The sequence below is a fragment of the Syngnathus scovelli genome, chromosome 11 (assembly GCF_024217435.2).
Source record: "Syngnathus scovelli strain Florida chromosome 11, RoL_Ssco_1.2, whole genome shotgun sequence".
Classification (NCBI taxonomy): domain Eukaryota; kingdom Metazoa; phylum Chordata; class Actinopteri; order Syngnathiformes; family Syngnathidae; genus Syngnathus; species Syngnathus scovelli.
The window spans coordinates 8,533,873-8,549,453 of NC_090857.1; the positions used below are offsets into that span (position 1 = coordinate 8,533,873).

Sequence of the window (15,581 nt, forward strand, 5' to 3'; positions counted from 1 at the left end):
TTTTGTTTTGTTTTTTTCAAGGAAAGCAGAGACTTTTTAAGGCCTCTCAAAAACTAAATATAACCACTATTACTGTATATAACATTAATTGTAGACAAGACTAGAGTGGACAGAAGTAATGTGTAGACTACAGGCAAAGCTTGGCGGCAATTGCCTGAGATTTATAATGATTGTTTTATAGAGTATATAATGTATATACAATGGGTCAATATTTAATGAGACCAGTAAGAGAACTACCCTTTAGGGAATCTCGGGCAGTGCTTCGTTTCTTTTCATTCAGATCACTCCTACTGAACGGTGGCAATAATCAATGAGCAGTGAATGAATGCAGAAAGAATGCGGTTAATTGATCAAGAATGTTCGCAATTGGTAAATAAAGTGCTAACAGAAGCAGTGATTACTCAAGAGTGAATAAAGTGCTCTTGCACATCCCTAAGACATATTACATAGTCTCCTCTTTTTGCACTTTATTCTCTTTTAAGAATTTTTAAATGACAGTTTTCACACCTCACATTACAGTGTATAAATATTTGACACTTATGCAATCAACTGCAGATGCAACAAAGTGAACAACATGGCACATGATTACTCACATAAACACATAAACACACATTTTATGCTCTCAGCTGCACTTTCTTTTACATTGTCTGCCCACCAAGCATGTAGTTTACACATGTGCACAATATTAGATTAATAAAAAACTTCAATAATTATTGAATTCCATGGTGTGCACCGCTGTTGCAATATCTTTTTGAAATGCTTTCAAACATTTATCAACTGACAACAAAATAACTATAAAAAATACACACCATTGCAAGCAATAATTTGTCAATTTTGATTTTATGAATCTGATGTATGGAGAAAGTGGGTTGGATCATTTTGAGTTATTCTTCAGAAAATGCTGCTCTAGATTTATTTTATATTTGCTTCAAGGGGTGGGTGAAAATGTGTGAAACAAAAACAAAAATAAAAAATACCTCCAAGTAAATTATCTGGTCTGGCACCAGTGGTGTCGAAGCATATTTTGGAGGGGGGAGTCAGTGCCCCTTGTGATCCCCCTGTAGCTCCGCCACTTGTTCTCTGACAGTGTCAATCAAAAGATAGCATTTCAAAATTTCTAAAACAACTCAAATACTATTGCATTGATTGTGCAGGTGTACCTAATATTATGGCTGGTATATGTGTGTATATACACTGTACAAAACATAACAATAAGCAAACAAATGTTGATTGCTTGACCTATATCCTGAAAATATTCATTGCACTCAAACATTACATTTATTTTCTATTCACAGCGTAAATGGCTGTACTGTGATTAAAATAATTCACATTTCTCTTTCATGAGCAAAAAAAATCTTTTGTTTACTTGCCCGGCTGAGTGCTCACGTGCTGGATGTCTGCGTGATGCTCTTCTGGCTGCCCGTGCTCTTAATGACCAAGGTGGACGAGATGCTCTTGTGACTGCAGTCCAAGTCGCGCTCGCAACGACACCGCGACGACTTGAGGTAGCGCGCCGGGCAGCAGAGAAAGTTCTGCCGCAGGTCATGGAAGAGGTGCCCCGCGAAACACATGTAGATCCACGGGTTGCAGCAACTGTTGAGGCTGGCCAGCAGCATGGAGATGATGAAGGGCATCACTGTAAGCAAAGGTCACGAGAACCATCAGATAGAAGGAAAAACATACACCAACTGACAGGCACATAAATTCTACATACTGTGAGGTGAAGTAAGCCAAGCTGTCTAGACTACTCAGCGTTCACTAGTGCAAACTACTATACTAGATAAACAAAGACAAAAATTTCCTGCAAGCTCATATTGGAGTTTCCTTAATGGGCAAAAATAAAAATAAAAATCTTCCCCAAAACATATTAATTAAAACCTGTATTATGATTAAAATAATTACAATTGTAGAAAATGAATTACCCAGAATAATCCACCTATTTTTTTCTGATATCAGTGGGCGGCCATTTAGCCATGTACCGCCACTTGTCGACTAAAAATGACATAATGATCCCTGAACATTATAGGACTCATTTGTCTAATTATCTGAAGGTTAGAAAGGTGACCCTGAGAGATTATCCTGTAGTGCAATGTTAAGAGGGAATAAATCCCCTGTGTTCACTCACAGGCAATCAATTGTGAATGTCCATACACCTCCAATTATAGTTATGGCCTTGAATTAGACAAAGACAGAACAAGAAGTGGGGAGGATTCCTAAAAACGATACCAAATCTTTGACAACATAGCATACATCACAGCTTGTACGTGGCGCCATGATGGATGACATTTAAACCGCGTCAATTCTGTTCTCTCACATGTGACATTTTACAAATGTATTCACGATCTCTGTAATTGTCTTGTCACCTGCGCGACTGATCATGTGTTGAGGAACTTGTCTACAGCCCTCCTCCACTGAGAAAAAACTGAGTATAAGGTCATGCAAAGTAAGAACTAGATCAGGTTGGAATTGGTAGGAGAAAAAACCTAGCCTGACTGACCGACGAACAGATGCATAAATTATACTTGCTGTGAGGTCTCAAAAGTTGTCACACTTGGGCACTCCACACAGCTAGATGGCAGCGGCAAACTTAATAAAGTGAAGTACAATACTGGTAGTAGCTTTTTGCCACTGTTTCAACAACAGACATTTGGGCACAAATGGTGCAGCAACACATGTAGACAGTATATAAAAATGATTACTTTTTGATCTATAGTAAAAATTGATTAATATGACTTCTTTCAACCTCCAGAGTGTTGATTTCACCTCTGGAGGGTGAGAGAATATATATATTTTATTTCACACTTGTTAATTGATTTCACTGGGGTGTGATTAATTGCTAGGAATGAGAATGTATCGAGGTGAATCTTTGAGAAAGTCAGGCTGATAGCAATATCCCTCCACTCAAAAGTGGTTTCTCCTAAATGTTTGCTGTTTTCTGGGGTGACATCCTCGATATATTTCAGAGAAAGAAAGCGTATTAAAGATAAACGAGTCGACCTTTAGCGCGTCTAAAACTCCTTGGGCTTTCTAGGCACCAAGTGTTGAATGCAAATCAATAGCAAAGCTAGGGTGAGTCAGCAGGCTCAGCGGGGGAGATTTCTTTTTTTCAGCACCAATATGTCGCAGATTGCCAGTCTGAGTCGACCGACGTTCACCTTCCAATGCTTTTCTGTCGCAATCAAAGCCGACCACGTAGGCTAAATGTGAAATCACAGGCGTCAGCTAATGGGAAGGTTTTGTACTGACAATTATTGCAAATTCGTAATGCTGATGCATTCTCGGGTTGAAGCCGAGCCAAAGAATAAATGAAGCGATGCACCAGTCTCGACATGACGGTGAGAGGCCATTTTTACCTTCCATTTTAGCACTTAACGATTGGATCGGTGAAAGGGGGATATTGCTAAATGTGACTCAAGTGTCACTTCATGAAATATTACCGAAAAGGATCATGAAGTGCACCGTGTTGTTTGCTACCCGATGCTATTTCAGAGTTGATGAAAAATATTGGGAAGAGAAAATAGAATTGATTAATATGTGCATCTCACGAATTTAAATATTCATTTGTATCATTACTAGCAATGATTTGCAAAGTGTGGTATCAAAACCATGAGCGGTAAGAGTCACTGCTTGTACAGTTCAGTTGTATTTAACTTTCAACTTCAATTCATTTACATTTAATTTTAAACTGTTTGGGTTTTTTTGGGACGAGGGCTAAATTTTTTTTATTTAACCTTTATGTGCAGTAGTGCATTCAAATGAATTGTTGATTTTATGAAATATTAAAATTAATATTTTGATTTTGATGATTTCTATAGTAAGAAAATCTCAAATGTACCATCTCAAGAAATGTGGATGTTACATAAGAAATAATAAAAATGTCATATCGGAATGATATTGATTCAATGAATTAAATTATTTTTTTAAATCATCTAAAGGATTGAGATTCACCTGAATAGGGTTTGTTCATTGCCGTCTACTGTCTGTCTGAGTTGACATTAGTGTCAGTCTAAATGGATAGTGATCTGCACACAAGCAGCAGGCACTCGGGCCTATCTATGGTACGCAAACACCGGCACGTGGATCAGACAATTATGGTCTTACTGAGGGTTATTCACGTGGACATCAACCTCCTTCCTGCAAGCATGCAGACAGAATAATAAAAAAAAAAAAAAGCAGCGCATTTTGCTAAAGTGGCTATTTTGGTCTGAAGCAAATAAGAGAGTCAAAGGGTGGCATTCACACTGTCACTTGGAAGCTTTCACCCAGAAGTGAGACATATATACAAAAGAAAAGAAAGGTTTTCTCCATCAAAGTTTGTTTACTGCCCCCTCGCCATGATACTTCCTGACCCTTTTGTTTCGGTCAAACTCGATTATTCAAGCTCCTTTTGTGACTGTTTTTCTTACGTGGCTTTAGGAAATAGCATTACCAGGAAGAAAAATATCCCCTCTTTGTGGTTAGATGAAAACAAAACATCCAGGCCAAAAAAAAACAATTGAACATGTTATGTTGCTCAGCCACACGGGATGCCTAAATGATTTTTGAAAAGCTCTCGCTTTGACGCCTTTCACTTCCACACCATTACTGAAAGCCATAATACCAAATATGCAAGGGGGTCCTATATGTCACCATAAGCTTCATTTTTACAGTTTCATTCCAGGCATTATTTGCACAGACATGAGTAGAATTTGACAGTTTAAGCTATGCAATTATTTTTTTTGACCATCATCCGTTGACATTGGAACAGCGGTACAAAATTGTTGCCCGGCAAGAAGTTTCAGAAGCGTAAAAGTAAAAAAGTGTATACTGAAGTCACTTCAAAGGTCAGATTTTCAGATTCAACTATACTGGATCTCATTAGGTGGTTATTTTTAACCTCAGTGCCTATTGCTAAACAACAACAGCCTCAAAGTTGCCAATTCATGAATGTCTGCCCACTTGTAGATGAAATTCAAGGGATGAAGAAAATGATGGGGCTGGTTCGTCGGGTGTGGCCCGACCTCGTCCATCCGAGCCATGACTTGTACAGTGATGATCATGCAGTTTATTGCTGTTAAATGTCAACGAGGCGCTCCGATGTGGCGCCAGAGGGCAGAGATGAAGCTTGTGGGCGTGCGTGCGTGCGTGCGGTCGCCCACACTAATTTGATTAATGATTAGCCGTCTGACACTGTGCAGCATGATAGGCGACGCAGGACTCATGGGAGTCGGGTGCCTTGTGTATTCTAAGAGGAAGACATATTGGAAAATAAAACCAATGTATTCAAATGTGTGCAGTGACAGCCAGACAGATAGAAAGATAAAAGTCTTCCAAGCTTGCCTTTGTAGACCTTGTGACCTAGAGTTGGATCTGATCAAATCAGGCAAGTGTTCCTACCGAAGTAGCAAGTTTTTGTTGTTCCTTACCTTCATTGATATTCATTCGGTGATATTCAAGTGACATGCATGTGACAATAAATTATCGTCAATCACCACACTCATGACATGTAGTCGAATTACAATGAGCCTGTATAAATCTTATTCAATATTGTTCCATTTTTCTTGTTTAAAGTGTCTTTAGTGCCAAAAGTTGAATAGAAGGAAATGAGATTATGCGTTAAAAGTATTTAGGAGAAGAGAAAGATCCAATTTCACTAAACTGGTCTGGAAACGTAATGTAATCATGAATAATGTGTCTTTGTTCATCAAGCAATTTCTGCGACATATGAAGACGTGCAGAACAATTACATTAACAGTTTCATTTAACCTGCCACCTGTTGCTTTTCACACAGCATAATAGCTTTGTGCTCATTTTTTTGGGGGCAGAGGGTCCATATAGAAGTACATTTGTGAGTCATATCAATTTGTGAGTCAAATCAGACCGGCTCATTATTTCAGCAGCCTATATATGGCTGCGCTCATCCTGTTTTGTTTGGTGACGTGCGCGCGCATGAGATTTCTGTCACCACCCAGACCGAGATATTAAATTATATCAAATTCAATTGCCATGTGACATTTTGTTTGATAGTGTCACGAATGTAAAATATGCGCCTTGGGTTCATCAAAGGTTTGGCAACACTGCGGTTGCTTTTACGCGCAGATTGGAGCGAAAGAAAATGAAAGGATTTGCGCTCACCCTCACGTGGGGCTGCAGGATCCCACGCAGACCACATCTGCACGGAGAAGAAGGGAGTCCAGCACACGATGTACGCCAGCACGATGACAAACGTCATCTTGACGGTGGTCATCTTGGCCTTGGAAATGAGTTTGACGCTGCTCACGCGCGCCAACGCGCTGGTACCTTTGCGGCTCTTGGGTGTCAGGCTGATGCATTGCTCCCGCCTGGTCTTCAGCTTAAAGTTCTGCCATATTTTGAAACTGATCAGACCATAGCACACGCTCAGGATTCCCACCGGGATGATGTAGATGGTCAAGCTGATCCACGTGATGTACGCCTTGGCCCCCCACGGCATGATGAAGTCGCCCCAGCAGTCATACACCCCGGAACCGGCCGAACCCACCTCCCTGAGGGAGAAGATGAACATTTGCGGCAGGCTGAGGAGCATACTGAGGCTCCAGGAGAACACCACGTAAAAGCGGTCCTTCCTCCTGTGCAGTGAGCGCAGAGGCTGGCAGATAGCCAGGCATCTGTCCACAGACATGAGCACCAGCATGTAGGTGGAGGCGAACATGCCCACCACCTGCAGGTACTTGACCAGCCTGCACACCAGATCCGGGCCGTAGAAGCGGAAGGTGATTTTCCAGATGAGTTGGGGCAGGACCTGGAATACGGCCACCACCAGATCGGCGATGCTCAAGTGCTTCATGAAGTAGTACATGCGCGACTGGCTGTGCTTGGCGCTGCGAATGGCCGCCAGGACGCACAGGTTGCCGGTGAGCGCCAGGAAGAGAATCAGGGCGAGGACGGCCACTTCCACCTTGGCCACCTCCTCGTTCCTTTTCAAGGGGTTCGTCTGGTTCGGCTCGGAGGACCATGAGTTGTTCACCGGCCACAAGTCACTTTGGTTCAAAAAGCTCTCCATTGGCGCAGTCCGTGCGTCACGACAATTAGGATCCTCCAAACATACTGCGTTAATTACTGCAATTTAGACCCATCGGTCCCAAAATCGGCGTTCAAATCCGCTTCCAAATAACCCTAAGCCAAACCATATACCAAAATAATAATTGGAAAAAAAAAAGAACAAGTCACTCGTTATTTAGAGTGAAAACATCACAAGAAAAATCTCAGCGTCATTCTCAGGAAAAAATAACGGAGAGCGTGAGGAGAAAAGTGGATAAAAGTAGTGCAAAACAAAAGAGCTGCGGCATCATCGCCGCTAAGACTGGCAATGAGCAGCACAAGAGCAGCACCACAGCATATGTGTGCTGGCTCTTGTGTTTGAGCCAACGACCCGTCCCACCAACAGGCTGCTACATCACAGCCACTAGGGGACGCCGCGCACCAGTTGCACGTTCTTTCAAAGTTACGCCCACTCAAGAAAAAAAAAAGGATATATAATTCGTGCTGTTATCAAATGCAACTTTCTGTGGAGTTACCTGAGGATATCCATTAAGAGCACTACAGTAACAACAGGGCTGTTTTTTTTTTTTCAAATTGCATTTTCCAATTAAGATAATTTTCTAAACTGCTGGGTATATAAATTGAACACGCCTAGGAAATTAGGTCAATTTGATGAAATTGTTTTGCTATAAAACAGCCCAATTTGCAAGAGAAATCACCAAAGTGTAATTTGTATGCATCTTTTCCAGCAACGTGCATTTTCAGACCCCAACAGCTAGCCTCCTCACTGTGGCTTTGAGTCTGGAAAACTGTGGACTAACTGCAAATTGAGAGCGGTAATTTGAAGAGTGATTATGATTTAGTGCTATACCAGCAAAGAAAAAGGGCAAGGGAAAAAAAGACAGATAATGATGGATTGTATCCAGTCCAATGACTAAGGAATTTGTGAGGAAAATATATACTGACTTCTTGAAGTACATTCTTCTGGTCAGCCACATGGAATAAGCCAACAAGACAGTGTCTGTGAAGGATGAAGTGTAGTCAAAAGGTAATTAACATATTTTCAGATTGAATACAAATACAGGGGTATCTTGACTTACAAATGATTCAATCTTTTCGCTTTTTCTAGATCAGAGCTGTCAGTCTACCATTTTTTTGCCAACGTGTATTTTCTAACAACATGGTTGGAGGGCAAAATATCTTGGGGATATAATGAATTTTTCAATATTTTAAGGAGAAGCGGAAATAAATAGTGGTGGGCTCTGTGGGGATCAAGGTCTCATTTGGAGAGATGCTCGATGAGCGTAGCCTGAAGGCCATCTCAAGGACCCACTCTCACTGTCGTGCACCTTTCTTAATGACACTATGACGGAATATTACATTGTGAGCGTTATAAATTTCAATAATTCATACTGATGTGGCTAAGAATGCACATTAATTAAATCCGTTGAATGCCAAAGTCTCAACCTTTTTAACAATGCATCTAACATGGTTGTCCATGTTCAGGACGTACTGCAGTTATTCAAGTTGAGTTCAGAAAAAGCAGCAATTTATGCAAATGGTGAGAGGGCATAAGACGAGAACACTTGAGTAGAGTGGCTCACAAAAGGTTTTTGCTTGCCGTGGAGAAAATAAAGGTGACATGATGGATGTCCACCTTCTTTGGGGCAAGAATGAACCATCAGAGAAAAAGAGGGAAATGCAAGACAAATTACAGCCAAAGGGTTGAGGAAGAAGATGCTCACCGATATTTATGACATGCCATGAGAATGTCCTAGAAATAGATATCGTGACAAAGATTGAAATGTTGACAGGTCCACTTTCACCAACAGACATGAAAAATAAAATCATCCCTCTCTGGTCCCATCTTGCACATGTAATTTGATTTTAAGTAACCGGCGCTCCTGAGGAAAAACAATCAATCAGAGACAAAGGTTATCTCTGGGTTTCTCTGCCAAACACAAATGCTGAAATGTCCATTGAACCATTGCCTACACAGTAAATAAAGTTTTTATGATGGTTTAAACTATGGAGCAAATGATTCCAAATATAAATCATTGGAATTAGATTTTGACCATCTTCACAAAACTCATTATAGTCACACAAAACTAATTGTACTATCGCTGCACTTTTGTTTTTGTTCATACATTTTCAGTTTCCTAAAAAAAAAAAAAACAATTCTAGAAATAAATCCATCCTCCCCTGTCCCGATTCTGGTGGCTCAGGAGTTCCCACTTATTTTGGAGGGCTTTGAGTTGACAGTTCTAATTATTATTATTATATGTAATTGCACAGTACACCAAGTTCTCAGCTCACCATTTTCCTCTGTGATCCAACGTCACGGGCTGCACGAACAAAGTAAATCAATACGCTGCAGGATGCAAGGCACTGCTGTCAATTGCATCTCAGTGGGTGACGCATTATACATGCAAACATCACTCAGTTGGGGAGGGGGCATTTTCCACACCATAGCAGCGCACTTTAAGAAGTTCCCAAGAGTGTAAACAAGAATTGAAGGCGCACATCGCACCACCTCGAGACATACCTCACCCACTCTTTGAGCTACGAGGCAGCACTTGAGCAATATCTCATTTTCCACTGAAATCTTCTGGTGGGCCTCATTTCTGGGAGAACTATGTCGGTTTTCTGTTCAGGATCTGAAGCATCAGATTCTGACGGGATAACAGGAAAAGACTCTCAGTAGTGCTTCAAGGTATTTTACTATTTGTGGCTTTGACCACATTTAGAGAGAGAAAAAAAAATCTGTGTCTTACTGCATTTTTGATTCCGTGCCTTATGGGGAAGACGCTTGAGCATTCAGTTGATATCATCTTAAGTTCCAAGGCTGCTCTTAGCACTCAATAATAAAATTATTCCGCACACTAGCAGGGCGACTAGAAGAATTATCTTACAAGTGAGGACAGCCAGAGTACGTGTTCTGAAGCTGTTAGCAATATTTGAATGTAGCGTCACATGTCAAGTCAAATTAATTTGTATGGTCTTTAATCACAGAAGCGTAACATCCCCATAGAGTTGATATAGATATTCAATAAATGCTCAAGGGCCGGTGTAACTTTCTAAACATAAACTTAGCTTATTACATACATGTATTGATTAATTCAAAATGGAGCATAATTATCTCCGAGGAGATATCAGAAATGGGAAAAGGTGAGGTCACAATTTTGGTTCACAGTGGTGGTGAGTCCCCGCATTACGATTTGAAGTGACGCACAAACTGGGATTTTCCACAATCTCATCTGGGTGACAAGAAGACAATATTGTGCTTATCAAAATTTATGACAAGTAAACTACAATCCACTTCCTGTTTGCATTATTGCTATGATACATGAAGCACCATGAAAATGAATAAAAATCTATCAACCTTAGCATAAAGTGTTGGCTAAGTTAAAAAAAAAAAAAAAAGCTTGCAATGTTAGTAGAAAAGCTGTAGTGTCAAAATTACACTTTTAGTTTTGTAATACTTTCAAAACTGACAACTTTTTGCACACCCTATTTAGTTTTCATTTTAAAATATATTTAAATAAAAAATAAAATATGCAAAGTTCATTGTTTTTCTTGGATTGCAACAGTCTCATAATTGTCTATATTTGTATTGTACGATTTTCATTAATTTATGTTTTCAATCATGCTTTTGCTTCCCATGGTAACTATGCTTAATTGAAAAAAGTAGCCAGGAGTAAAAAGTATGCCATATTAATGATAATTAGAATGAGTAAAAAGCTAAATTGATAAATACTCTTGTCAGTGACTCATCTGTTGTTTACTTACAGAAAAGTTCAAGCATGGCATTTTAAATATAACCATCATAAAATGGAATGGTTTTGTCCTTGGGCTGTGCTAAAACACCGCAGTCACAGCCAAGTTTTATCAAAATTGGCCCATGTATAAGTTAATGCATTGTATATACTGCTTATCCTGATATGAAACCCATGCACAAGCCAGATTCAAACCCTCAACTTCACAAGTGTGAAGCGGATGTGCTTCCCACTTTGGCACCGTGCCACTCAAGCCATGACCCTTGCAACTGAAGATGATGCAGTGACGTGGCTGAGCCCTCCACTATTGACATTTCAAATTTGCTTTTTTATCACGGACATCGGAGCCCAGGAACAATACATCAAGGGTCCCCATTTGGTATTATTCAGAGCGCGTTCTGAAAAGCAAGAAGTCACCTTCGAGTTGACTTTCCGAGTGTCCCTAGATAGTAAAACCAGCTCAGCTCACAAATCAAGTTTACTTACATTTCAGCGCTCGTTGGCATTTAAAGTAGCGTGCTGTGCACTGACACACACGCTGTTGTTGCATTTGACATGCACTTAACACTAAGCAAACAGCGGGCATGGATGTGACGCTAATAAACTTTACTGCCTAGCAACAGCATGAAACTAAACATGAAATATGCTCAAGTGACACCTCGGCGATAAAATCATTCTCTTCAAGTAATGCTCACTTTGACTGACCCTGTCAAAGCGCTATTTGACAATTTGGATTATTATTGTGGTTGTAAAATGTCACTTTGACATAATGAGAGGTTTATCTAATATTATTATGTGATTTGGTTAGATTCATGACCTAAACATTTTTTTTTTTTTTTTTTAAATATGATTCGGTTAGATTCAGGATCTGAACAAAAGCAATTTTTAATATATACAGTTAATACAAATATGATCTGCTGTTTTTTTAAAAAAATCCACAACGCCCATGGCGCAAAATTAACATTAAATGCATAGCAGATTCGAATTTGTACAAAAAGGTGAACTGTGTTAGGTCAAATAAAAGGACCTGGCAGAGAGAAAGAAGGTTAGTGAAAGCGGTACCGAGGGTTGTGTCCTACACTTGATGAGGATAATCAGCACCCTCTCAGAGCCGGCTAGCGTGCCGCTCTCGCTCCATTAACTTCCTATAGTCCAGTTAACCGCTGGTCATTGCACCTTTTGTACCTGTGAGCGTGCTGCGGAACAAACTGAGCACCGTTTTTTGTTACCTTTACGGTGCTGATAATGTCCCTCTCGTGTACACAAATATCATTAGAAACATTCGCGACTAGAAACCTGAAATAAACTCGAGAGAACACTCAACCATCTCGCAAGCCTGCCTGGCTCAGTCCATTTCAATCAAAACAACATCAGAACAATTAAATCAAGTGTTCCAGGATAATAAAACATATGCGCCACGGAGAAATCCAACAGACTAAGTGCAAAGCAGACATCTCAGGTCACGTCTGGGGAATGTGCCAGTACATTTAGCTGGTTAGAGTTGCTTTTTGAAAGGATTCCTGATTATGTCATGCGGCATGAGCTCGAGATTGTGGCATGGAGTACCTAAACTTTGCAATCAACATGAGATTGTAAATTGATTCCCAAGTACTTTCAGCCCCTTTGTGATGACACAGCCAAGTGTAAACTTCGACGCGCCCACCAGTCCAACCGCAAAAGAGAATCGAATGAGCGGGCAAAAATCCTCGGTCCAATTTAAACATAATCCTCTTAAAAAGTGAAACTAAGTTAATTAGTGAGTTCTGTCAGCCTATTAAAAGGAACGACTGATTCAGATTCTGGATCAATTCTAACAAAGTCCAAACAACACCAACATTTTATTCTACTGCATCACTTGCCAGTATTGTGTTAAAATAATAAACTCATTTGATGACGTAAATTGTAAAGCAGCAGAGTCATGAGGAAATTAATAAAAACATTTGGATAGAAGTTGTCAATAACAACTTGACGTAATTAAATTTTTCTAAATCTTTCAATAGAATGAATAAAGGCCAAGAAGTGAGTTTGCACATTTTTTCCCACATGGTGCTTTGTGACAGTGAAATACTGTACACTGCCTGATAACATACTAAAATGCTGGTTCACATATTTTCTCTACATTTTACAGATAAGGATTTGTTGACTGTTTTCTTAGAAATGAAATATAAGTCCAGTAATAAGTCACAAACATTCTTCCCTTTCAACACTGATAAGGAATTGCACATTGACAGAATATTTGGGACAAAATTGCAAAGCGCAGATTCTATAAAAGTGAATAATTTGTAATAATCACTATGCATTGCAATCTTTCTGCAGCTACACAAAGCACAGAAGCGCCGAAAGCACAGGCGAGCCGAACCGAAGGCAGCCATCACGCTTACAAAGTTACGACTTCCCTCCAACAAGCTGGCTGAGTTACAGCCGGGGGGACAATTTCACAACCAGCTATTACATGCAAATGTATTCCAACCCTGACTGTGACATTGAAGGCCTGCCTGTAGCTCTCCTGTGGGTGCCATAGAGTCAGATAACACAAAAATGTACTAGTATTTGAACAGGGGTGTGTAGACTTTATCTAGGAGGTAAGTCCGGCATGCATATTATACCAGTGGGGTAATATGGAGTGAACTGGGGTCACAGTTGTTGTGAAAAACATTTCAAAGTACTTGAAGACTTTTACTATTGTTCAAATCATCCTTAGTATTACACCATCGGAATAAATAAATGATCTACCGATGGTCTCGGGGTAAAGTGACGGGAAATAATTACTTCTGCCAAGAAGCAAACGTGTCCATTTATCGCATTTTCATTAGTCTTTGTAGGCCCGGTCCGAAAATTACATCATGGATCGAATGTGCTGCAATGATGAGTCACTTCTATTTTGTTTTTGACAAAGTTTCGGAAGAATGGGTACTCAAAAGAAGATAACTGTCTTGGTAGTATGCAGCTGAGGAGATAGTAAAAATGCTCAGTGGGCACCCACAAATTTATTCTCAATTAATATAAAACCTCCTTATCTTTAAGCTCATGCATCAGGTTCGTTTCTCATTTGTGTTTACTATACGTTTAATTTCATGCTAATGTGGTTGCCCAGAGTAATTTTCAAATGTTTTAGAAGAAAACAGAAAACAGCACTGGAACTTGTTTTGTTAAATATGAATCAAAATAAAAACAATACTGTCTGATTATTAAAAAAAAAAAGGTAAAATGCCGAAAAACCACATTAATTCCCTCATCATGTTTAAGCCAAAGACAATTGTCATTCATTTCTTTTCCCCAAGACAGTAAGGTCAAGATGCTCCAGCTGACTTGTCATTGATGGATGAGCAAGACTGATTTTTGAGCATTTCCATTACTGAAGCTCAAAAAGGCTTAGCGTCGAGAAGGAAAGGGCTAACACTGCACTCTAAGAAAATGAAATGGAAAAAGAATGAATGACCAGTGTACATTGGCACACAATTGCATTGCATCATACTCATACCTCCTTCCGAAATCATGGCGACACTTTTTCCCTGCAGGAGGGGCTAAGACGATCGATGTGATACAATGCACATTTTATGCCGCAGCACTTTATATCGCTAAACATATACCAGAGTGGTTTCTATATTTGGAAAGTTTCTGTGGAATAGCAGTGATGCCACTGGCGGAGCTAGATGGGGGTCGCAGGGGCATTGGACCTCCCAGGTAGTATAGGTGATAACTGACTTTAGGGGATTTTCAGATTTTTTTTTCAGGAATTCTTTTTCACACCAAAGGGATTATCAGCATTTAATAAAGAACTTCTTTTTTTTGTTTTGTTTCGCACCCCTCCGAGATATATTTTTTAAGCTATGTTATGTTATAAATAAACTTCGAAGGGCTTTTATATTCTTTATATTTTGTTTATCTTATAATTTGACAATTTCTCTGGAATTACAAACAAAAAGATTAAAGTACGATATCAATTCTCTAAATTTTCAACCCACAATATTGGTTTTATACAATAGTTACTTGGACAGGAGAGGGTAAGCATTCAGACCACGTTTCTCAGCATCCAGACTCAACGCCTGAAAAATTGAATCATGTCACAGAACAGGAAGTCAAGGTTTGGTTCATCTTCATGGCCCACTATTTTCTGCGCACACTCGTGGAAATTTTACTGATGGCCTCAAAGGTGCTTTGAGAGAAGAGTTGTTGTTTTTTTAAGAAATGAATTATCCTTACATATTTTCAATGCTCACACCTAATGGTTGGTCTTCAGTCCGTTGAGTGAATAAACAGTAAATAATAAAGGACACTGAAAGCGCACGTGATGTTCTTGAAGAGGATTAAGTGGCACGACCCAGTAAGGGGCTCGGAGACGAGAATATATTTGACAAGATGCTGAGTGCCATCTCTAAGAAGCACTTTCAATTCAAGAAATCTCTGTGGCCCCATAAAACAATTTTTGGATTGCATTACGGCACTGTTGATGTTTTTTCCATTCCAATCATTTTGGGGGTTACTTAATCATTCGTCTGTCGCACAAAACGCTGCCCTACGCGATCCTTCATGCTCGAGTGCCATCATTCGAAGTACACGACTGAGGCGTCGGTGTAGGACTTATAAAATCAAATCAGTATAAAAAAATAAATAAAATAAATCCGGTGATGCAGAAATATCCATGCTGCCATTCGCTTAGATTGTGTAAGATGGGAAAAACAGCTCACAGGCATTATGAGCATTTTTCAGTCCATCATGTAGAATTAAAGTTAATGTTCTGCAAGGTGGTTGCATGGCAACAAAGTGATGGATCCATTCCACACCCTGCAGAGTCATGAAAGACTG

At 39.8% G+C, this 15,581-nt stretch overlaps 2 protein-coding genes across 2 annotated transcripts in view; both read right to left on the minus strand.

Annotated features, from left to right (window-relative positions):
* oxtra (oxytocin receptor a) lies at positions 1 to 11,779 on the minus strand. Its single transcript, XM_049734790.1, has 2 exons — positions 6,115 to 11,779; positions 1 to 1,636 (listed from the first exon to the last, which is right to left on the minus strand). Exons 1-2 carry the CDS (start codon positions 7,019 to 7,021, stop codon positions 1,383 to 1,385), a joined length of 1,161 nt encoding a protein of 386 aa, XP_049590747.1. The 5' UTR covers positions 7,022 to 11,779; the 3' UTR covers positions 1 to 1,382.
* rad18 (RAD18 E3 ubiquitin protein ligase) overlaps positions 11,779 to 15,581 on the minus strand; it is a 19,344-nt gene continuing 15,541 nt past the window's right edge. Inside the window, exon 14 of the mRNA XM_049734788.1 lies at positions 11,779 to 15,578. The gene's annotated coding sequence lies outside the window, so the exon portion shown is untranslated. The remainder of the gene's footprint in view (positions 15,579 to 15,581) is intronic.